We start from the raw sequence: 25548 nt of genomic DNA, 5'->3' as shown, positions 1-25548 counted from the left end.
TCTAGTTGTATAATATAGGATTTATTTTACAATAATATTTTTTATCATATCTTTAGAGCAGTGGTTCTCAAAGTGTGGTCTGGGGACCCCCATGCGTCCTTGAGGGAGTTCCAAAGGGTCCACAGCAAACGAGGAACAGTTTAACCACTTTAACCCTATTTTATACTTTGTTTGAAAATAGCCGATCTACAAGCTCACAACACGTCCCATTACTGGCCATTTTGAGCTTGTAGATCGGCTATTTTCGAAACATTTTTATAAATCTTAAATTTTTCCCTGGCAGTTATATTTTCAGATGGAGGTCTGCAGCCAAATGCATGTCAACTTGGGGGTCCTTGACATGAAAATGTTTGAGAACCACTGCTTTAGAGTTTTCAACAGGCTTGAAATTACAATCTAACCCAAACGGACCCGGTTGAGTTGAAGCCCAAGCCCCATACCCACCCCATAACCGCCCCCCCACCCTCATTTCCCCCCCATGCAGATCTACAAGCTTGTAGCGCGGCACTCGGTGCAACGCTATGAGCTTGTATATCTACTATTGTTTTTAATAGCCAAAGAAATCTAAAAATGACACAGATGCGTTCTCGGTCTTAATAAGGAACATTAGAAATATGAACCTACCTTGGACGATCACATTGTACTGTGAAACAGTGATATCTTCGTATGTAGACACTATTGCTTGGTAAAGTCCACTGTCTTGTTGCTGCAGATTCTTCAATAGCAAAGAATAATTTTCCATAGAAAAATTAACTCTTCCGTGGTAGTTTTTATATATTCTTAGAGGTTTTTTTTCATCACTGAAAGTGTATTTTACTATTTTATTGCCGTTGAATTTCCACTCAAGCATTTCAGGGTCTTGTTGTATCAGTAGGCGGGTGCAGTTATGAAAAAAAAGCACCTTACCCTTAACAAATTGCAACAAAACGTTTTTCAACAGTTTTTTGTAGTATTAGGTGTCCTTAATAACATACTAAAAGTTTACCAAAGTTTGATCACTGGAAAGGTGTTATTTTCAAGATGGCGTCCAAAATGGCCAAAAGATCTTTAAAATAACCTAACTCCTTCATTATTTATCCTAGACAAGTACTTTTTGTGTCTAACCCTATGTTTTGGGGTCATAGAAATCCACAGGACTTGTCCAAATTGCAGAGATACATTTAGATAATTGTGAAATCCAATATTTAGTCTTTGACTCTATTAAAACCCTCTGAAATGTTTCAACTAGTTATATTTGTTTTACAGGAACAAGGCTTCAAGATATCCTCAAAACACAACAAAACAATAGTCACAATTTTCAGTCATTCAGAAGGTGGCAGAGAAAGAGAATATTGTCAGTTGATATAGTTTTGCTTGCAATATTGAAACATTTTGGATAGCTCTGCGGATCAAATGTGAATCAAACTGTCATCTTGTAGACACAAGATTTTGAAAAAACTTTTTTAACACATTAGGAAGGCAATCAGTGTGAGTGTGTAAAGAGGGGTGGTTACGGAGGTTAGTGCAGAGCTGTCAGAACCCATTTCTCTACTGGGTGCCTAGGCAGAGGGGAGTATGGGGGTGGGGTTGTGTGATTAGGTAAAATGTGGTCTGGTGTGGAGTTTAGTGGGCCTAGGGTTCCCCTCAGGTGGGTACAGGGGAGTATGGGGAGTGGGGGTCACTGGATTGCTCCCTGGGCACTTGGAGCACAGAAGAGCAAAGTTATAGGAGCCAAGGAGACCCTGAGCTTCTCCTCTCCCCCATGTCCGAGGTGCAAAACCTTCAACAGTTGGCTCAGACATGTCCCATTAAAGCTATAGTGGGGCACTTGGGAGCTCAGGACGAGTGCTCATAGGCAGCTAAAGAGAATGGGGCTTGTCAGCCCCTGATGCACGTTGTGAATCGCGATAGCCAAATTCCAATTTTCAAGTGTCCATCCTTAAGTCCTCCACTCCCGCCTAAGCCCTGCCTCCGAGCGAGGAGGCGAGGAGGCAAGGAGCGTCATTTTGAAGTGACAGCAATTATGACGTGTCACACAGTTGGATTGCTGGACTATTCCAGAGCTCGGAGGGTTGTCATGTGGAGGAGGAGAAATTATACGCCACGCATTTCAATGAAGACCGTTCCCCAAACGATACATGAAAGATACACTTGTATCTTGCCAGATTTCACTCCAAGTGGCTTAGGGAGCCTGCGCTCACCTCATGCTGGAGGACAGAGTGAGGAGGAGGCAGAAATTAAGATTATGCGTTAGGCTGAGAGGAGTATCCCTATGTCGCCTGGCTCACTGGATAGTCCCACTGGTCCCAAGTGGACCTCCATGCTGGCTCCTATGCCCGAGATGGGCACTCGTGAGTGGGCATAGTTAGTGAGGAGGGACCCCCCCACCCCCATAGTTGTGGTTGTAAGACCTCCACGTGGTGCATGACTGTGTGTCAGGCAGTCAGGGGTGTCCCTATGTCTGACTGGCTCACAGGAGAGTCGGTGTCTGGTTGGTGGCTGACCATTAATATTCCCAGGGGCCGCCAGTGACTTATCATTATGGCTCAGAGCGTCCTCTGCCCTCAAATCAATTTTTAAAGTTAAAATTATCCAGAAAAAAATATCAAAGTTCAAGGTTATTGCCAGCAGTACCAATCACAAAATAAATGACATGTGAAATTAATTTTGCACTAAAACCCCACACAACTACTACAATCTCAGGAATAAGATGTCTGTGACAAGCAAATCTGAACCCTATCCGGCCACACTCCTCTACCAGCCCTACCCAAGACAGTAGACATTAAATGTTGTGATAGCTCTGTGCTGACTTGCACATCCTCTCCAGGCCCATAAGGGGCCATTTCCCCACTGTAATATTTGCTATTAAAAAGGTCTTAAGAGTCATTAAATTGTAACTTTAGAAAGGTACAGATACCCTGTAAACTTATACTTTATGTTGGTTTGTACTGTTGAGTGAGACCCCCAGTTTGGGAACCACTGCCCAAGTGGACCAGGATTATTATTTAATTTCACCTTTACATACAAAATAGTGAAGAAACTTCTCGGTAAGGAATTTGTTCCAAGATTTGTGTAACATTCCCAGTTTATCACTTACAGCCATGTTTTTACAAATGTCACAGTACCACCCAGTAATAATGAATTTATTCCTTTTTGGTATGAAAATAAATCTCCTGAAAGCTTCAACAGAATGTGAATTACCAAATCACCAATCCTGGGCATTATGTAGAAAAGGGAGAAATGTCCAATGACATTGTTATATATATATATATATATATATATATATATATATATATATATATATATATATATGTGTATATGTGTGTGTGGTTATAACCATGCTTATAACCAATTCCTTTGTAATTAAACTTGTAATCACTTGACTATAATTTATATATGCTAATTAGATTTCAAGATTACCAAAACATGGGGTTAGGCACCAACATTACTTGTCTAGGATGAATAATGAAGGAGTAATGGTCTTTTTAAGGAACTGGCGGCGGCCATCTTGAAAATGTTACCTTTCTAGTGGTCCGATTTTGGTAAACTTTTGATATGTTATTAAGTACACCTAATACTACAATAATCCATTGAAAAACCTTTTGTTGCAATTTGTTTTGGGTCAAACCATAACTGCACCCGCCTACAGGTCAGGTCTCTGGATGTGTCGATGTACATCCTGTCCCTTCAGAACGTGCTCTTGCTTTACATCACTGGACACACCTGGAAATTAATCATTACACATTGTTATTTTTTATATGTAAATGAATTGAATACATAGGACCCCAATGGAAACAAGACCGCAAGGACTTTTTCAGTGTTATCCTTTTAGACCCAAGTGTTTGACTGTACTCGTGCTGTTTGGCATTTTTGGCTAATAAAATATTCAACCAATCAATCAACACAACATAATAGTAACGATATAATAAACAATGTACAAGATATAAATAAACAAATTGCCAATATCCCAAGTCCCAACTATTAGAATTTCATCTGAGGAAAAATAAATAAGGTATAAAGCCATGTTTCAATTAGGCTTCATGGTTATGTCTACTCTTCAACTATAGTAGGTTTCAACAACGTTAACAACCAAATATATATTATGATATTATGATATATATAAATATATAGATAGCAGTGGTGTAAAGTAACTAAGTACATTTACTCAAGTACTGTACTTAAGTACAATTGTGAGGTATTTGTACTTATATTTGTACTTTACTTGAGTATTTCCAATTTCCAATATTATTACTTCTACTCCACTCTATCTCAGAGGCAAATATTGTACTTTTTTTCTCCACTACAATTATTTGAAAACTTTAGTTACTTTGTAGATTTGGATTATTATTACAAAACCACTTCAACCCTACATACATTTCGGCCATTTGAATATAGCCGATCTACAAGCTCCCAATGCCTCGCATAAGATGTTTATACATTTGAAAACTTTAAATGGGACATGAGTACTGGTACTTTTGGTACTTTAAGTACATTTTGAGGCCAATACTTGTGTACTTTTACTCAAGTACATTTTTAATTCAAGACTTTTATTTGTAACAGAGTATTTTTTAGTAAAAGTACTAAATGAGAGTACTTTTGCCACCGCTGGCTTATACACTTCAACTATAGTACGTTTCAACAACAACGTTAACAACCAAATATATATTCTGAATATAAATATATAGATAGGTAGGAGTTCATCATACCTGAAGCTGCTATGCAGATGAGGAGTCCCACGACCTTAAAAGCAGACATTCTCAACGCCATGCAAGCTGCTCTGTGTAGGAGACTGCATGTAGAAAGGAAGTACTGTGCACTTTCCCTTCTCATAAGTGCATGAATTGGTAGCCCACTGTGCTTTGTCCTGTTTGAACCACAACTTCTGGTTGTTGCAAATTGCCTTTGTACTTGAAGTAGTTTTTGCAAAAGCAGTGGCGGAAAAAGTACTCAAATGTTGTACTTAAGAAAAATATAAATGCTGCAATGTAGAAGTATTACAAGTAAAAGTCCAGAATAAAAAAAAATAGTTGAGTAAAAGTACAACAGTATTGGCATCAAAATGTACTTAAAGTACCAAAAGTAAAAGTTCTCATTATGCATAATGTCCCATTTCACAAGTTTCAAAATAAGAGTCTTTTGAAAATAGCCGATCTACAAGCTCGCCATGCGTCTCATCGCGACTAATTGTGTGCTTGTAGATCGGCTATTTTCAAATGGCCAAAATGTATAGGGCTGAAGTGGTTAATGTATGTTTTGTAATAATGATCAAAATCTACAAAGTAACTAGTAACTAAAGATTTCACATAATTGTAGTGGAGTAAATCTACAATATTTGCCTCTGAGATGTAGTGGAGTAGAAACGTTAAAGTTGGAGCTCCATTCAACTGCATACACTCAAGTGAGACACTCCCCCCAGCCCAGCACTTAAAGGAACAGACACTACAAATAGCCAACAACCATAACTGTGTGTAGTTAATACACAACAGTTTACTTAGAAATAGTTATAAAGATCCAGCACAATGCTGTTGCTCAGCAGCATCAGCTTTTATTCAAATTGACAGATATTTTGGTCCCTCTGGACCTTCATCAGTGTGGTGTTCACACATTAGAAAGGAAATACTAAAAATACAATAAAATTCCCCATCAATAAACTCCAGACAGTCAGGTAACAGGAACCGGGGCTGGAGGACACTGGGGGCTCTGCCGGGCTTGTTCTGCCGGGGTCTCTGCATCTGGAACAAACATCAAGGTTTTTATTTAACATTTTAATTTAAACCCTTTATACTTCTTTGGACTTGGCCTCCTCCTGTCTTTCCTCTACACCAAAGCTCTTAGCTAAAAAGAGCTGATCTACAAGCTTGCTTCACATCACTGGACACCACTGGAAATCACAAAATATTATCAGAATTATACACAAAATGTTATACTATAAAGTGTAAAACAAAATGTTATACTCTAAAGGGTAAAACAAAATGTTATACTATAAAGTATAAAACAAAATGTTATACTATAAAGTATAAAACAAAATGTTATACTATAAAGTATAAAACAAAATGTTATACTATAAAGTATAAAACAAAATGTTATACTATAAAGTATAAAACAAAATGTTATACTATAAAGTATAAAACAAAATGTTATACTCTAAAGGGGAAAACAAAATGTTATACTATAAAGTGTAAGATAAAATGGGAAAAAAGGAGAGAATAAAGGAAGGAATCAAAAACAAAAAAGGTATCTACGTATTTACAATATAGCAACAAGCTTTTTGTTATCCTTTTATGTAGTGGTGTAAAGTAACTAAGTACATTTACTCAAGTACTGTACTTAAGTACAATTTTGAGGTATTTTACTTTACTGGAGTATTTCCAATTTTCAGTAGTTTTACTTACTCCACTACATCTCGGATCCAAATATTGTACTTTTACTCCACTACAATTATTTGAAAACTTTAGTTACTAGTTACTTTGTAGATTTTGATTATTATTACAAAACATATTAACCAGGAATAATATGTTAGGGGCGGCGATAGCTGAATGGTTAGTGAGCCTGCCAGGGAGCCAGAGGCCCTGGTTGCCCCAGGTTCGATTCCAGGCCAGGTTAGCATATGTGTTGATGGAATGAAATGTGTCCCTGAGAAAGACTCTTAACCCCTAATTGCTCACAGGTTCTCATTGGAAACAAGACCGCAAGGACTTTCATGAACGACCTGTTAAAAGGAATTATCCTTATCCTTTTACCACTTCAGCCCTATTATAGGGCTGAAGTAAAACAAATAGGTATAAAATAAATGTATATACGCTATATACATTGAAAATAGAAGACAAATAAGACAAACGGTACGGTATAAAGAAAGGTTTATGTGTTCTTAATGTCATTTTGATGTTTATTTTACCTGAAGAAGCTGCCATCCAGATGAAGAGTCCCATGTGAAATGCAGACATGCTCTCTGTAGAAATCTGCATGTAAAAACAAAACAAAACAATTATGTGCTGTCCTATTTTAGTATTAGTTGGCTACACAGCTTCCACTTTGCTCTGTGACCACATCCTGTTCTCTACTTCTCTGCTCTGCAGACTGTCAAGGTGTCAGTGGTGGAAAACGTACTCATATTATTTACTCTTATCAATACTGCAATGTAGAAATACTCTGTTACAAGTAAAAGTCCGGAATTCACAATTTACTTAAAGTACAAAAGTATTTGCATTAAAATATACTTAAATACTGAAAGTAAAAGTACTCATTCGGCAGAATGTCGTCGCTTTGCGACATATTGTGAGCTTGTAGATCTGCTATTTTCAAATGGCCAAAATATGTATAGGGCTGAAGTGGGTAATGTTTGTTTTGTAAAAATAATACAAATCTTCAAAGTAACTAATAAATAAAGTTTTCAAATAATCGTAGTGGAGTAAAAGTATAATATTTGCCTCTGAGATGTTGTGAAGTAGAAGTAAAAGTATTGGAAATTGGAAATACTCCAGTAAAGTAAGAATACCTCAAAATTGTCGATCAGTGCAAACAAAGTCTCTATTCTCCAGTCCTCACGACACTGTCAAAACTGACAGCAGACAGACTAGGGTCCAATGCAAGTCTTTGTATTTCTATTTTATTGATGACATGTATTAACGTGTTCATATTCTATGCTCTGTTGAGGAATTGATTACATGGGACCACAATGGAAACAAGACCCCAGGACTTTTTAAAATGCAGATCTAAACACATATGCGTTCCCGGTCTTAATGGAATGTGTATTTATCTCATTTGGTGGAAAATACTCCAAAGCCAAAGAGTGGTACTGTAGGTCTTTCCTTTTGTTTTTGTTTCAGGTGAAAACAATATAAAAAGGTCAAACAAAATGTACAAACAACTAATAAATAGATTAAATAAAAACAGACAGAACTACAGAAACCAATCTAAAGGTACAGCACGTTTCTAAAACAAAAGCAGATAAATATCTATACTGTGTTATTATAATTTCTGCTCTACCCTGGCACTCTAGTGAGGTCATCTACGCCAGTGGTTTTCAAAAGTTATAAGACCCATCATCAAATTGGGAGATATTTTAGTCTAATGCACGCACTATGTTTTGGGCTGATTTTTCTACCCCATCTATTATTAAGCATCTAAATTCCATATTCGCACAAGTCAGAGGCTAATTCCCCAACTCAGGTGATATGGTGAGATTACTCTAACATACCCCAGGTCTCTAACGACAGCGCGCAAAGTCTCTCAACAACTTGCTCTCTGAACACTGTTTATAAAGGGCATTTTGGCCCATCCTATTTTTCCTACCACCCACGTTCTCTTGACCATACCCCGTTTATTACCCCATGGTCAGCGTGACTGTGCTTGATGCGTCATGACCCTTTTAATCTATGTCTGGGACATATCACCTCTTCCCTATTCTTACACACTATTTCACCATATGCAATACCCATAGGGAAATGATGTTTCCATAGTCTCAGCAGCTTTTACCCTATACACTAGTCGTGACCATTATTTTCCTATCTATACTATTTATCTCAGTTTACTTATCGTCTGCTGACTAACCCAAATAAACTCTTATTTAAGTATAAAGCATTTACTCTTCACTCCACTATCGCCTAATCAGTGCATTAAACTTATCATGTCTCTTTAACCTGGATGTTTTGTTTACCTTTATTAATTATTATTATCAGCGTATTCCTGTGCTACACCCAGTCTGTCTAGTAAGGCCTTTTCTCCCCCCTTGTAATACTACGTTACCTTCTATCTTTATACTTTCCTCCCTAACACTCCTTTCAGTGATTACTTCATCCTTACCACTTCTTCTATTAACACAATCTTTAAGCAAATAGTAAGCATTACCACACTTTATCATTATTGTGTTACTCCATCTCTTCTTATTTCATTTACTGTACCTTTTACTGTCTTTAAGTGTTTTTATTCTTATAGAGAGTAGAGTAAAAATAGTTGAGTATTTCTACTCTTTCTTCTCAAAGTCACACTCTCTCTGCTTTTTGGCTCCTCGCCCAGCTTTCATGGTTTCCTGTCCTCCACTAGAAGTTCGTCTTTAGCTGTTTCTTTTACTGTAACCTATTTCATCATTCTCACACACACTGTCGTGGCCCTGTCTTTTCTCACATCTTAATTTTAACCCCTTGCATTCAAGCTTGAAACAGAAAAAGGTTTTAAGTACCCTCCTCAGTACTCAGTTCATCAAATTAACACAGTTTTGGCATAAGGCATCCATACAATGAATATATGAAACAATATGGTGGAGGATCGCTCTGATCTCCCTCATCGCCAACTGATTCTCTTATGGACTGTCTGGTGATGATGGAGGGGTAGGTGAATTCCCCCTTCCTGGAGTGGAAGGCACGTAGACCTATCCTGGTAAACCCTCCCTCCGGAAATCTCATTTCAATTCGAATTGAAATGAGATTTCCGGAGGGAGGGTTTACCAGGCTAACGTAGACCAGGGAATGATGCAACCTGGTGATGATGCAGCCTGGTGATTGTGGTCGTTGCAACATCAACCTTATCAGCTGCTGCTGTTGGGGTGTCGCCTCTGGACCCTGTTCTAACTCCACCTCCCTGTGCTCCTCACTCCCCTGCTGAATGAATGAGGTTTATTTGTCATTGGTCACAGATACATACATACAGGTTACAATGAAATATCATGGGCCGCAGCAACTTAGTCGCGCAGCCACTAGCTTCCCTTTTGTCACCAGTACAAGTGCAGTGCTGCAACTCCTCTATGTCACTCTCCTCATCACTGCTTAACACTATCACAGCATCTCTGTTCCTATAGCGTCTGATTCCATCCTGTCTTCATCATCGCTGATTTCTATCACTACCCTCTGACGCTCTCTCTCTCTCATTGTTTCTCCTAATTCCTCGATATATTCCTCTCCATATTTTCTCTTTCCGCATTAAGAGAGGCGATTGCTAGTCCACCATTTATGGTGGCCAACACATTTTCTAATATCTCCTCGTCTCTTAGGGTCATTTCTGAAGGCCCCTGAGCTGCAGAGCTGGGCCCTGCTCTGTTACTATTTAGAATACATTTTTTACATAAATCTTCTCTTCTGGGGGTCCCTAGCACAAAACCTATTCAGATGGGGGTCCGTGGCCAAATACATATACATTTGGGGGTCCTTGACATGAAAAAGTTTGAGAAAAGTTTGAGACTCGCTAAGCTAAACAGTCAAATTCTTAATTCTCAGTGTATCCATTTATAACTATGAGAGAGTTAAATGGTTTCTGTTTGGTGTCATCTCATTCCATTAGCCTCTCTCTCTCTATATTGCATTGACGTTGACATAGTGGTTAATTAATAGCCTACCAATCAAACTCATCGGTAAAAGGAACTAAGGAACAGAGGGCATCGCCATGTAAAATTGAGAATTTTGTCTAAAATCTAAAAAATCTAATATTTGGAAAACGGTCTAAAGTATTATCTGCAGTTGGATGAAGTTGTGTTAGAAGGAGCAGTTACTCCACTGCGCCCCCTACAGATCTTGTCAATAGAACAATTCCATTGATCATCAGATCTGTAGGGGGCGCAGTGGAGCAACTAAAACTTTTTTCCATCCGGTGAAATATTTTCTTTTCTGGTCAAAAGGTGTATTTTAGACGTTGGGGGGCGGGGCTCTGAGTGTTCCCACTTTCCACTTCCCACTGAGGAAAGTAGGCTTTCAACATATTATAACCGTCTTTGTTTTGGTGAGTAGTAGTACTGTCTAGTAGCGAAAGTGTATTTTTCTAATGTTTACTACAGACGAGAGGCAGCCTGCTCTACCGCGGGTGTGAGGGCAACGGCTGAAAAGTAACATAGCGTTAAGGAGAACTCATTCTAAACGCTATGGACCAGCTAGAGCTATAACTGATGTCCACTTTCAGTCAATAGAAAATAATACAACATAAACGGGCCAAAAAGTATTAATACCATAATGAAGAAATACTCTGTTGCAAGTGAAAGTCTGGTATGCAACATTTACTTGAGTAAAAGTACAAAAGTATTGGCATCAATTTTATACTCAAAGAACCAAAAGTAATAGCCTTAGGTCAAGACTATCGTAGATGTATTTGATCAATTTCTTAGCGACCACCCCCCCCCCAGCAGTTTGCCCTGAAATGTCACCAGTAAAGCCTGTATTTCTCCAAACATGTACACATGCAACATATAAAGTGCTTATCTGCTTGCCCCAAATATTAACTAGGTGTCCTGTGTGTTAGTGTAATGTATTAGTCCATGTTGTTATTCAATACAGTTTTAATCACGTCTGTGGCCGATTCTGTCGGAATGGGTGGTAGTGACGATGGTGAAAGCCGAAATTACACTCAATGTAAAGAGGAATTACACGAGGGGGGAATGGCATTTTGCCACAGACATGATTAAAACACTTCTTTATTGAAAAATATGGACTAATACATTACACAAATACTCCGGACACCTAGTTAACATTTGGGGCAAGTGGGTAAGCACTTTATATTTTGAATTTTGTACATGTTTGGAGAAATAAGGGCTTTACTGGTGACATTTCAGAGTAAACTGGGGGGTAGTCGCTATGGTCACCAGACATGTCAACCCAAGACAGCTCGACCCGGACCGGTCGACCCGCTGTCGACCCGCTTGGACCCGACAACTCGACCCAAATTCGACCCGGACCGCGAGAGAGAGGGAGGGAGAGAGAGAGAGAGAGAGAGAGAGAGAGAGAGAGAGAGAGAGAGAGAGAGAGAGAGAGAGAGAGAGAGAGAGAGAGAGAGAGAGAGAGAGAGAGAGAGAGAGAGAGAGAGAGAGAGAGAGAGAGAGAGAGAGAGAGAGAGAGAGACAGCGAGAGGAGAGAGAGAGAGAGACAGACAGACGGCGAGAGGAGAGAGAGGGAGAGGGAGAGAGAGAGGGAGAGAGAGAGAGAGACATAATAATAATAATATGTACATTGATTTACCAAAGAATTATTATTTGTCTGTCAGGGTGAAACAAGCCCAAAGGCTTTCAAGCAAGCACAGCCATTGAGATAGACACCTCCTTACCTCAAGCCCTATTGTCTTCTTGATGTGATAAGGCTTTCAAGCACAGCCATTAGACACCTCCTTACCTCAGCTCTAAATCCTTACAGTGTGTCTATTATCAATTGGTTCAGCCTGGCGATCCTCAATCTGTGTTGTCTGACAATTATTCTTGCACTCACTTTATTCTCCCCTTTTCAGGTAAAGTGCAAAGTTGCCATGTTATAATAAGTTTCTATGAATGCTTTAGCTTCAAGACTGTATTGGTGTGGGACTGTGTTGGTGTTTTTGTTGCACTCGTTACAAAGCTAATGGAGGCTAATGGAAGCTAAAGGGAGCCACCCAGAGGACGTTTACAGAACATCATAAAGTGACGTTCAGTCTACACATTAGCAGCAGCTCAGTCAGTGTTGTCGTATATGAGATGCAAATATTATAATTGGGATTTCATTTATATTGCATATTTCATCTTACTTACATTTTGTTTACAAGGTGAATATGTATGCTACACAGCATATGACCGTGTCCTTGTTTAAGGAAGGATAGGCTATCATAAATGTTTAGCTTCAGCCTATTTCATTTTCATCACCTCAAACACTGATGGAAAGTAACTAGTAACTACAGTTACTATAGGCTTTTTTTGTTGGTTATATCATTTTAGTTGACCTTGTAACAGTAAACTCATGTACTGTACTGGTACCTTTTCCTGTGCAAACTTCAATCAATCTAAAGGATCTGGTATTTCTATTATTGGCATATCTTTTTAATGTTAATAATGAGAGCTATACATTTAAGGAAGGATAGGCTATCATAAATGTTTAGCTTCAGCCTATTTCCTTTTCATCACCTCAAACACTGATGGATGTAAGACTTGTATACATAACAGAAACACAGAGACACTGGCCATCAACAACATCAATCACATTCCTAAGGCTAGCACCCATCATCAGCACCATCATTCATCCCCATAGCTTGATGGATGTAAGACTTGTATACATGCTTAATGTCCCTTTAAAGTTAAAACTGTATATAGAATGCAGCTATATGCAGAGAAACACAGAGACACAGGCCATCAACAACATCAATCACATTCCTAAGGCTATCAGCCATCATCATCAGCACCATCATCCATCCATCCCCATAGCAGAGTAAGACCTCTCCTAGGGGTTTTGTGAATAATCACATGAAGTATAAAAGTCTGATATATAAGAAAAGTTATAGTTATAATGGTAATGCCTTTATTGATTGTATGCTGTGCTTTGAATACACTATATTATTTGTACACAGCCAAAAAGTGGGGTGTTGTTAAATGTTTTACTCTTTATACCAGAGTTAAACACTAAAGGGATTAGACAAATAACACTTTAAAACAGTTTAAAACATTTATTTTGGCAATAATATCCCAGTCCAGTCAGTTTTTCTGTCATTCATTCCAACATTATGAATGAAGGTATAACATTCAATCATTGAAATTGTTTTGATAGTATGACTGAAATAGTGCACAAAGACTCAGCCTTTTTGTAATATACATTTTATTTCACATTTTTTTGTATATACTACTATTTTTTACCTTTTTTTCAATCATTGAAATTGTTTCACACTGCCCTGTTTTGTCAAATAAAATAACAGTTACTTTAATTCATTTCACCTCTTGTGTGTTTAATGATGGCAACTAGTGTAGATCTGCTACTTTCAAATGATTTTAGAGGAGAGGAGGACTAAACAGACACAATAAGGCATACATTATTATTTCATTTAGAAAAGAAGGTTTACAAAAACACTTCTTAAAAAAAAGTATGCAACTGGGGGAGCATGCTTACAATATTTACTCTTAAATATACTATAAATATACTCAGGACCTCCCTCACCGTCACCTTGTACCTTCTTAAAAAAAAGTATGCAACTGGGGGAGCATGCTTACAATATTTACTCTTAAATATACTATAAATATACTCAGGACCTCCCTCACCGTCACCTATACTCAGGACCTCCCTCACCGTCACCTTGTACCTTGTACTCTACTACCCTCTAGGGGTTACACAGAGCTACTACTTCAGACAACCAGACCCGGTCGATTTGGGTCGAGCTGTCTCAAAATCGCGGCTGGTCGAGCTGTCTTGGGTTGACAAGTCTGGTGACCGTCGCTATACTCTCGTAGATACGAAAGTAAAAGTCAGACTCGATCAAATACATCGTTGTCTTGATCTAAGGCTACACAAGTAAGTACGTGTAGGCCAAGTCATTATTATTAAAGGTAGGGTAAGTGATTGATTAAAATAAGTGTTAAATAGCTCTATATTCTGATAGTAATCATTTCTATAGAGTGTTTGTTCAGTAAAAGGAGTCTCATGTCTCTCTAGCTCCGACGGAACCTCTCCCTCCGCTGTATAGCTCCGAGATGAGGTTCCTCGTTAGTTACTGCCGTCTGTTTTCGAAATGGTCGCACGTCGTCCACTTTACATGTTTCTTACCCCTTTCTGCACATCGTATCCAAAAAGTAATGCATTTCCGCCACTCTGTCAGATGTTTGAAGTTTTAACGTGCCATAAAAGCCATCCAACGGGTTGAAGAAAGTATTTAATTTGCCTCGGTTTTCATCCGGTTACATGGTTTTTAAGACATTGCGCAAGAGTTGCGCCCGTAGAGATAACATTACTATTTACCCTACTGGTCAAATGTTGAATTGCATCTTCTAATGCAAAATATTATGGAACCGGATGAAAACCGAGGCAAATTAAATACTTTCTTCAACCCGTTGGATATCTTTTATGGCGCGTTAAAACTTCAAACATCTGAGAGAGTGGCGGAAATGCTTTACTTTTTGGATACGATGTGCAGAAAGGGGTAAGAAACATGTAAAGTGGACGACGTGCGACCATTTCGAAAACAGACGGCAGTAACTAACGAGGGACCTCATCTCGGAGCTATACAGCGTACAGCGGAGGGAGAGGTTCCGTAGGGGCTAATGTCTCTCCAGCTCTTTATTAAACAGAAAATGCATTTTCAATGCTCTCTCCTGATTGGCTTAAATTTTGTCAACTACCTGAAAATGTGCTATAGCCTATTCTGTTTACTAAAGAGCTGGAGAGACCCCTGTGACCCAACAAACACTCTGTAGCAATGATTACTATCAGAATAAAGTACTTTAACCTTTTTAATAAAAAAAATTATCACTTACCCTACATTTAAGTAAGTAGGCCCAGTCATTATGCAGAATGTCACGTTTCACAGCTTTACAAAATGTATAAAAATAATTTTAAAATAGCCGATCTACAGTATTAATAAATAATACCATAATGAATAAATACTCTGTTAAAATATACTCAAAGAACCAAAAGTAAAAGTAGTCATTATGCAGCATGGCACATTTCACAGCTTTACAAAATGTATTGAAATCATTTGAAATAGCCGATCTACAAGTACAAGCTCACTACGCGACGATGTGACACTTGTAGATCGGCTATTTTCAAATAGTTGAAGTGTAGGGCTAATCATCTCAATTTACAAAGTTTAGTGTCAAAGTCTTAACCTAACCTTTTTGATATAATCTTTCGCTGGTAGCTATATGATTGATTATACTGTCTTATGCTGTCATTCCCAATGGCACAACTCAGCTGTGCTAAGCTACTGTATATGGCCCCCACAGCCATAAGTAGAAGTTAAACAGAGCTGGCTACTCTACTGACAGGAAAATCACTATGACTTCATTTACCAGCCTTTTTGTTCCATAATTAATTCCAGACCATCCATGAAAAAACACACAACCTTTACTTCACCTCCATGACATCTGTGAGGAGCCAGAGAAGAACTTCTTCACCTCCATGACATCTGTGAGGAGCCAGAGAAGAACTTCTTCACCTTGACATTTGAGCTGCATTGGTGAGTCATGTTTTTTTTGGAGCAACTGACATGCAGTGGTGGGAAAAGTACTCAAAACTTGTACTTAAGTTAAAGTATCAATACTGCCATAAACTAAAGTTTTCAAATAAACATAAAGTAAATAAAGTGGAGTAAAAGTACAATGTTTGCCTCTGAGATGTAGTGGAGTAGAAGTAAAAGTATTGAAAATAGGAAATACTCCTGTAAAGTAAAAAAGACCTCAAAATTGTACTTAAGTACAGTACTTGAGTAACCACTCACCACTGCTGATATGTTTGTTTGGTCAAATGGACAGTGCGCCGTTCACTGATTATTTGGATTTGATGTGCAGTCATTTTAAATGTGTAGGCCTACTGTCTGTGACTGATGACTTTAGATATGTGATAAAGTGGCTTTTGTATAGCCTCTGCTCTTAGAGTCATCCCTACCTAATAGATACATCAGATGACATTTAATAATTATACTCTTTATTTATATTGCACTTTACATTTGAAAAAAAACTCAAAGTGCTACAGCACGGAATAAAAACATTTGCATTAAAACAACACATCTAAAAGAAAAATAGTCTAAAAAAAAAATTTAAAACATGGGGGCAAAAGACCTAGAGGGTAAAACAGGAAAATCTAACGGAATGCTTTATTAAAAAGGAAAGCCTTTAGTCCTCTCTTGAAAACATCCCTATGTGGATCCTGATAGCCACATTGTTAGATTTTTATTATCACACAAGCCTAGTCGGTCACCTCTGTGTCTGTGGGCAGACGTTTGACAAGAGAACGTCGATCATATTTTTGATAATGGGGGGCTGTGGATGCAGAAGATGAGGCAGGTCGTGTGCCAGCGTCATCTCCCAGGCGTCCACCAGAACAACACTCAGGCCCTTGAACATGGCCCTGAGCACCCTGTTCTGCTGCCACGAGTACCAGTCACTGTTGGTCAGGGTCTCGTAGAGGTCCAGAGCTTTGAGGTTCGGCGTACGGAAGACCACGAGGGTCCCGGGAGCCCTGTCCAGGAGGCGCACCACGGACCCGCGGATACCCCGCAGCCGGCGGATGTAGACCTCGACGGGGAACGTGCCGAAGTGGGCCCAGACGCTGAGGACCACCACGGTGTCGGGACCCCCGGCCAGGCCGTCTAGCTCGTTGGCCACGTAACGCAGCTCGCTGGTTGGAATGGTGAAGATGCGGATCGGGGGTGCGTGGGCGCGGTACTTCACCAGGATGTTATGGCCGGTGTCCACCGCCATGAACGGTCCAACTTGCTTTGGGCTGTGCAAAACCTCCTTGAGGTCTGGAACAGAGAGATCTACACGTTTTCACACAGTTGGGGGGAGAGCTGGAGGCTCTTATCCAGAGAGACATACTAATACAGTGTCAAATCAGAGTAGGCGTCATGAATCCTACAATTGAGTGAGTGCTGCTAAAACAAGCATGTGTGTAGGCTAGCAGGTAGACATCAGCATCTGTCTGCTCAAGCACATGGCGTATGATCTACTGTAAGTAACATAGCATAATGTGAATGTGAATATCTAAACAGATGAGGTGCTGACAAAAATAAATTAGGAGTGCTAGGGCGGTGGTTGGTCCCCAGCCCACCAGGGGTCCTTGACTGGATGGTCCCCAGACAAATAAGGAGTAGTTTAATGTCACTTAAGTTCACTTGAAATCATTACACTACAAAATATTTATGAATGACTCATTTTAAAATATGTTCAAATATAACCACTATGAATCTGTTTTTCAATTAGGACAGAATGGTTTGAAATAGGAGTCTATGACCTAATGCAAGTATATCTGAGTCCTTAATTGAGGTGAAACCATGTGCTATAGAGGATTTTCAGACTGTGGGCAGAAGATGGAGTAATACTGTGCAGCAGTCCTATCTGGTAGTTGCTACAAGTCAAGAAAAGTGAAGTCATTTCTCCATCTCTTCAGTATATGCTTGTGTTTTCTGTGGATCAGGTTAGAACCATTCTTTAGACAGAAGGATTTTGATGGAGCTATGGAACTGATGGAGCTAAATTCAAGAGTTCCGGGGTATGGACCAGGGGGTGCCAAAAACGGGTATGTACACTCTGAGATAAATTAGATTGGGCGGTCCCAGAGTTAAAACGTTGAATCAAATGGGGGTCCGTGGCCTATAATGCTTATCAAACTGGGGGGTTCTTGAAATTATTTTCACTGGCCTACAGTACAGTACATGTTACCTGGTAACGTTGCAGTGAGGTACTCGAACCACTGTCTAGCGGTGGAGTCTCCATACATGTGTACGGCCTTGTTCCTCAGGCACTGTGTGATGGCAGAGGCATCGCTGAACTGGTGCACTGTGGTGCCACCGAGGGCTCGCCACACTCCCTGGTAGTAATATCCAGAGGGGGGTCCAAAGGGGGGTCCAGAGGGGGGTCCAGGGGGCGTCACATTGCTGCTCTTCACCTCTGGGTTGTTTTATGAACAACAAGTAAAAAAACATTCATTTAGAAAACATCACACGGTGGATGTCAGGATCCACATGGGAACAGCGTGGCTGTTGTTGTATCATGGACACTTTCTAAAAAACCCTCTAAAAGCTGGGTTTGACTGCAGCTTCTAAAGATCCTAAGAGGTATTTCATTTTAAAACACTTCTCGGGTCATTTTAAACGTCTGCTCTGGCTTTTGTGCACCAGTTTTATAAGTTGCTGGATTCAATATTTAGATGTTTTATATTCAGACATGCCACCCTCCTATATAAAGTAGGTCCAATGAACTTCAATTTGAACCTTGTTAGACTCATTGAAAACACATGCCCTGGTTCTGGTGGCTGATATTGTCCTTCTAATGTGTCGTTAATGTGTCGACTATTAAATTAATTGATAAAAAACAGCCCCTCACGCATTAGAAGGACAATATCAGCCACCAGAACCAGGGACGTGTGTGTTCAGTCTTAACATGGTTAAAATGGAGTTTAAAGTTCAATGGACTTAAAAAGAATGGGGGCGTGTCTGATCAAGTAAATATCAAATACCTAAATATTGACTAGGGTGCAGGATGTTAAAATTAAGACGTTTTTTAGAGTGAAATTTTACTTTAATAGCTAGTTTCATCATTCACCTTTTTCCTTTGGCAATACTCTGACACTGTCAGACCCTGAAGCTTTAACTGGGACTTTCATGTTGATCAGACTGTGGAGAAATAGACACAATATTTATTTAGTATTGAGCAAAACAAAAAGAAGAAAAAAATGACCAAGAAAACAAGGAATCGGTTTCCCCCCTTGCTTACTTCTGAAAGAGTGTCTGTTCATCAGATCTGATGTTTTGTTTGAAGCCTCCCATGACGTGGGTGATGCGTTTATCACAGTTCAGCTGTTTAGGCTTGTAGCAGTACCAGGGCTCCCCCGTGTGGAGGTCTGTATAATTGCAAAGTGGTTGCTGCTGGCTTGCTGGCAGACAAACATTACAAACTGTGGTTTCAGAGACAGAGCCTGAGCGATACTCGCTCTGGAAGAACACCCTGTCTGGCTGCTCCCTGGTCAGTCTGCGCAGCACCGTGACGGCTTCGCTGGGATGAACCAGTGTCACCTCCACCTGCACACGGCCCGCCCAGAGCAAGGGCAACACGGCAGAGTAGGAGCCGTTCAGGTGGTCCACCACCTGCCCCGCCACGCCCGCTCCGAGGGTCGGCTCGCGCAGCCGAGCGAGCAAGACGTCTCCCCCGTAGCGTTTGGGCCGTCCCTGGAAGTCGTGCATTTGGATGAGAGCCTGCAGATGCCCCCCTACGTGCCGCTCTCTACCTCCCTCTGCTGGGAGGATAGTGAAGTGGCTGTGTGCGGGGTCACTGGTCTGATTGAAGTTGAAGTTCACGCCTGTAGGAAAGTGTGGATGTTCAGGCCAGTCTATGGAGTCTAGGAGGGAGTGTTCCTCCAGAGCATCCTCAGGAGACAGCTTCTGTCCCTGGCAGCTCCAGAGGCTGAGGTTGTTGTGTTGAGGAGGAGAACCTTCAAGGAGGATGGTGCTCAAATTGATTTTAAGTGTGATCTGTTGGGTAATCTGAGGGTTTGAGGAGAGGAGATTAACAAATATTAGCAAGAGTGACTATAGAAATATCTGTTTAAATTCTGAAGTTAAAGGGGGAAGGGAAGGAATGCATTGAGTTATACAGGCTTTTTTTGATTGTTGGTGTTTAGAAATGAAATGCCATGAAATAATTTCACTCAACATCAAGTTCTCACCTGAAGAATGTTGTTGTCACGCAGCAGAAAGATCAGAGCCGACAGAGCCAGGAGCAGGAATATGACTGCAAACTTTTTACAACGATGCATCTTCACCTCAAATTCTCGAAATTCTTCTTTGTCAACAGTGTGTGGCGCTGTTAACAGTCCCTGTTATATCGTAACCAAAAAGGTGGAGAATGAGAATTAAGGAGAAAGTTGAACAGCAAACGTAGTCTAAAATGCAAGTCTATTGTGCTCTCTTGGCAGTCACTATGTACTATTACTGTAAATAGACCGTAGAGTCTCATTTGAAACCACGGGAAAATCTCTATGCACTTACAGACTCAGTTCAGACTGATCAGACTCGTTCCATTCTGTCATACAGAAACGTGAATGGCGCGTGCGTTGTGGCCTCACATAACCAACCACCCAGACATCGTCATTGAAATTGTCAGCCAGCTCTGTGCAGTTTTGGACAAGTAAAAACTCCCTCCTGACTTCAACATGCGTGAGAAAATCCATTCATTGAACCTCAGAATGGTGAAGTAGAGCAGGGTGTGTTCTTCACAGCTTTCATTACATCTGACAATTCAGCACTACTTTCTTTAGCAACGTTACGAGTGACTCCCTAGTTAGGGTTGCCAACATCCAGAACTGGAGAAACGGGACACATGCACGCGCGCGCGATTTTTTTCGGGTTTCCCGCGGATAAAGTTACTTTTTTTTGTTACTTTATTTCGGTTTTAGGGTTAGGGTTAGGGTTGGGAACAGGCTGACATGCCACACAAACAATGATGCCGTTCCCACCGGAGAAAATCTCACACACACACACACACAAGCACTCGTGCGAGCACTGTGCCTGCCCTGTCAACTGAGCGGTCCTAGCGCCCATCTCATAAAGCACACAAACACGCAGCCAGACACTGCAGTGTGCGCAAACAGAAATATATTTTTTATTTTTCCCTTTACACCGGAGTCCGGGACAAACAAAGTACGGGACACGCCCCTTTTGGCTCAAATACGGGGCGTCCCGGCTAATACGGGACTGTTGGCAACCCTATCCCTAGTAGTCCCTGTGTAGCATGCAGTTTAACCTGTGACCTGTGTAGCATGCAGTTTATTTAACCTGTGACCTGTGTAGCATGCAGTTTAACCTGTGACCTGTGTAGCATGCAGTTTATTTAACCTGTGACCTGTGTAGCATGCAGTTTAACCTGTAACCTGTGTAGCATGCAGTTTAACCTGTAGCCTGTGCAGCATGCAGTTTAACCTGTGACCTGTGTAGCATGCAGTTTAACCTGTAACCTGTGTAGCTTGCAGTGTCTCCATCAGGTGCACACATAGGAGCCAACCAGTGTTTGAGCACCTGCCTGTTTGCTTTCATAGGAGAAATTGCCCTTCTCTTCTTTAAATATCGGTCTTGCTGAACCACAGTTGCTCTCCACCTTGCTCTCATTCAATGCAATGTAGCTTAGGTCACTTTGTATTCTCATTCTGAAAACGTTTTGGTTGAGCATAGCAGTCTCCATGTTTCTTGTTAAAACCAGAGTATAAAAGGCACGAAAATAGCAAATTTAGTTCAAGTTGTCAGCACTCGCTATGCAACATTTGGTTCACATTAAAGGACATTATGCAAGTAACACTCAAAAGTGTGAACTTGCTCATTCATATTTGTAATTATATGAAGTATGTACACTTTTAATAGACTGGGTCTATATTGTTTAACTTATCTGTTGCTTTAATTGCTACTGTCCTTCACACAGTGGGGGTTGGGGTAGTTTGGTAGTCTTTCTTACAATTGATATTTGCTAGCACTTTGAGATTTCTTGCAAATGTAAAGTGCGTTATAAATACAATCCATTATTATTTTAGGGGGTCACGGACAACCTGTTGAATACCTATGATGTAGATCCCACAGTGCAGAGTGTGTACTGTGATAGATAGGTTTCCTTCTTTGAAGAACACAGCGTGTGGCCAATTGCATTTTAGGGAAGAAGGAATAAAAAAAATAAAAAAATAACAGCCAACCTAAAAGTAACTAGTACTTCATAGCATTCCTAGAAATGCACTTGAGTAAAAGTACAATATTTGTCTTGGAAATGTACTTGAGTGAAAGTAAAACGGCAAAAAAAATAATTGGATACTCAAGTAAAGTACAAATACTCAAAATCTGTACTTATGTACGGTACTCAAGTACATTTACTCCGTTACTGTCCACCACTGTGTATGCATTAAATGTATGCATACATATACAATTATTTGAAAACTTTAGTTACTAGTTACTTTGTAGATTTGGATTATTATTACAAAACATACATTAACCACTTCAGCCCTATATACATTTTGGCCATTGGAAAATAACCGATCTACAAGCTCACAATGCGTCGCATTTATGAAAGATTTTTATACATTTGAAAACTTGAAATGGGACATTCAGCACAATGACTACTTTTACTTTTGGTACTTTAAGTACATTTCGATGCCAATACTTTTCTAATTTTACTCAAGTACATTTTGAATTCCGGACTTTTACTCGTAACAGAATATTTCTATATTGCAGTATTGATACTTTTTTAAGTAAAACATTTGAATACGTTTTCCATCACTGGCCTCATGGTTATGTCTACACACTTCAATTATAGTAGGTTTCAACAACAACGTTAACAAGTTACAAATAAATATATATTCTGAATATAAATAAATATATAGATAGGAGTTCATCATACCTGAAGCTGCTATGCAGAAGAGGAGTCCCACTATACCTAAAAAGCAGACATTCTCAACGGCAAGCTGCTCTGTATGGAAGACAAGACTGTATGTAGATGTTATGTGCTAGCACATATTCACACCTCAGTCTATAGTCTTTGTTTGCTTATGTCATGTGTTACTAATGCTTATTTGTCCTGTGTGTAGTGTCTACCCTGCCTTGCTGGCTCTGCTGCCCTGGTCTGGCTAGACACCTGTCACTCACCTGGGAGTGCTCTGGTTGCCCCTCCCGTTTTCCCAGCTGTGCTTCATTTGTGTGATTAGGGCGTAGGCTATAAGACCTTATTCACACGGCGGCCATGTTTCTATGTAGTCAATGAAAGTAGCCACCCCGGGTGGCGGCACTTTCAATGTTAAATTCCAATATGGCCGCCACTGTGAATATGGTCTATTATCTCCCCAGCAGAGCACAACAGTAGATTTGTTCCCTTGCTTATTTGTGTGTTTCCTTATTTCAGTTCCAATGGGCTGGCTGTAAGTATTATTTGGCATGATTTTTTCGTTACTGGTTAGTTTAGTTTTAGTATATGTTTTGGTAGTTTATGGGAGTCTGGTGAGGCGACGGGCACATAGTGCCTGGCTCACCAGACTCCCCACTTTTTAGCTTGGCCAGCCCATCACTTTGTTTGTTAGGACATTTATTTAGGTCTTTGTAATTCCTTGTCTCTACCCTCCTGGCACATTTAACATTCTGGTTGCTATGACGAATGAACAGCATTGAACTTGTTTATCTGAATGTAAAATAAATGTTATTACAATTGAGACCTGATTTTTGTCCTGTTATTATGTTATGGTCACTGGTGTTCGAGCCAAGTGTAGTGGCCGTAACATAATTGGGGGCTCGTCCTTGCCAGTAACTCCCTATTAGGTGAGTTAATTGGGGGCTCGTCACAAAATTAATTTGGTTCACAAACATAATTTAGGGATCCCATAATGCAACTTGGGGGCTTGTGCAAACCCTTATGTTTGTGTAGTAAGTAGGCATTTGGTTAAAATTGTAGACTATACAGATGTGCCACTTCAAAACTTCACACGTTACTGTTCTTTCCCTGAAAGTGCCCTGAAAATGCATGTTTTTCCTCCCTTTTCTGCCCTTAAAACGCACTGTTTTGCCCCTGAAAAGAAGTTGTCACTACACCCCCCCATTTTTCCCTTCAACAGACATCCATATACATGAGAACAAAAGAATGTGTGTTGAAGGTGGTGTCAGACTCATTATGAGGCGAAAGGTGATTTGACCAGTTGCTCAAATTAATTAGCATCATAAAAGCAGTGATCATCAAAATAATTCACCATTTTAAATGCCCTTCTTTGTCCCTCTTATTGCCCTGGGAATCCCCTGAAAATGTACTGTCTTGGCGATGGCAGGACATGTGAAGTTTTGAAGTGGCACATCTGTAATTGTAAAACTAGTAGAGTCCTAGTGGCAGGAGTCTCTAGTTTGAGAGGGATTGCCAGGTACTGTTTTTAGCCGCATGCTGAAAGCTGGCGGCTCTACAGACACACTGAGTACTAGTCCGACACCCAAGCGACACCTGAGTGACACCTAAGTGTCATTGGCTGTCCTGGCTGTCCTTCACTCCTTTAAGCCAATGGCGACACGAATGGGGAGACGGCCCGCCCCCCGCAGTAATCCTGCTCCGCTGCCTCCCCTCATTCACAGACAGTGCAACTTTTACTGCACCCTCAGGCAGGAGGGTTAGCCTAAATGCTAGCGTGCTTCATTTGACCTAGTTTGGCTATTAAGTTATTATTTGGCCATGTTCACACTGACTTCAATCTTAGCTATTGTTGGGAAGACCCGTGTGGTGTCACAAAATGTTGCCACCACTTATATAAAAAACATTAGAGCGTTTAGCGTCGCAGATTCTGACGGTTTGAAGGTTTGGCGAGAGAAACAAGCAATCCAAAAAACAAGTAATCAGGTCTATGAAAAGATTGGGGCAAAAAAAGCCTGCAGCATGCGGCTTTATTATGGCTTTGGTCATTTCTTGTTTTGGTTCAGTAACCCTGCGAGTGTGTGCAGTTACCTGTGGAGTGGCATCCCATTTGTTGTTTTTGCCAAGTGCCTACTTGAAGGTTAAGGTTGACTGTTTTGGTGTGGGGGGTTAACCTAGTTGGCAGGTTCTTAAAGTTGCAGTAACCTTGATTTGGGTTGTGGGTTGGCTGTTTTGTTAAGGCTGGGTACTGTGGTTTGAATCATGGAGTTTAAACATGAGGAGTTTGTGAGGGAACCTACCCTAGAAGCTTTCAGTCACTGTACCAAAGAGCATTTGAGGTCAATCGTAGATCACTATAAAATCACGGTAAATGTACTAGAGAGAAAGCCCATACTCAAACAGATGGTGTGGGTGGGCTTGAGTGATAAGGGGGTGCTTCCTGGTCCTTCCCGTCCAGAATCATCTAACTATGTGGTCGAACTGTCTGTGGAGAATCTTGTTCGGCTGAAGGAGATAGAGCTGGGAATGAAGCGTATCGAGTTGGAAGGGCTAAAAGTGAATGCTAATCTTGAGATGGTACAGATTAGGGAGGAGACAAAGAAGGCCATTCGCCTGCGTGAAATGGAGCTTGGTCAGGCACCTCCTCAAGCTAGTGATGGTGATGTGAGCGAAAATGTTCAATCTGATGTACACATGTCTGTTCCAACTGTTTTTGCCTCCTGTGTTGTCACCCGTTCTTTGGCTGAAAAGCTGGCAAGCCATAATGGTGAAATTGACTTGACAGTGAGTGACAGTTTTATGGT

The 25548-nt window shown here is 40.3% G+C and overlaps 2 protein-coding genes across 2 annotated transcripts in view; both read right to left on the bottom strand.

Annotated features, from left to right (window-relative positions):
* LOC311046365 (uncharacterized protein) overlaps positions 1–3693 on the bottom strand; it is a 6935-nt gene extending 3242 nt beyond the window's left edge. The window contains exons 1-2 of the mRNA XM_084058622.1: positions 3619–3693; positions 625–858 (exon numbers count right to left, since the gene is read on the bottom strand). Coding sequence (XP_083914748.1) covers positions 625–850 — 226 coding nt within the window. The 5' untranslated portion in view covers positions 851–858; positions 3619–3693. The remainder of the gene's footprint in view (positions 1–624; positions 859–3618) is intronic.
* Positions 1–22843, bottom strand: part of LOC311046361 (NXPE family member 3-like) — a 35605-nt gene extending 12762 nt beyond the window's left edge. Inside the window, exons 1-5 of the mRNA XM_084058618.1 lie at positions 22766–22843; positions 20058–20207; positions 19109–19875; positions 18938–19008; positions 18056–18283 (exon numbers count right to left, since the gene is read on the bottom strand). Of these exons, the coding sequence (XP_083914744.1) occupies positions 18056–18283; positions 18938–19008; positions 19109–19875; positions 20058–20147 (1156 nt within the window). The 5' untranslated portion in view covers positions 20148–20207; positions 22766–22843. The remainder of the gene's footprint in view (positions 1–18055; positions 18284–18937; positions 19009–19108; positions 19876–20057; positions 20208–22765) is intronic.
* Between the last annotated feature and the right edge of the window lie 2705 nt (positions 22844–25548).

Source organism: Gymnoscopelus microlampas, assembly GCF_963454915.1.
Source record: "Gymnoscopelus microlampas genome assembly, chromosome: 5".
NCBI classification, from domain to species: domain Eukaryota; kingdom Metazoa; phylum Chordata; class Actinopteri; order Myctophiformes; family Myctophidae; genus Gymnoscopelus; species Gymnoscopelus microlampas.
This window is presented reverse-complemented; position numbering and strand designations above follow the sequence as displayed.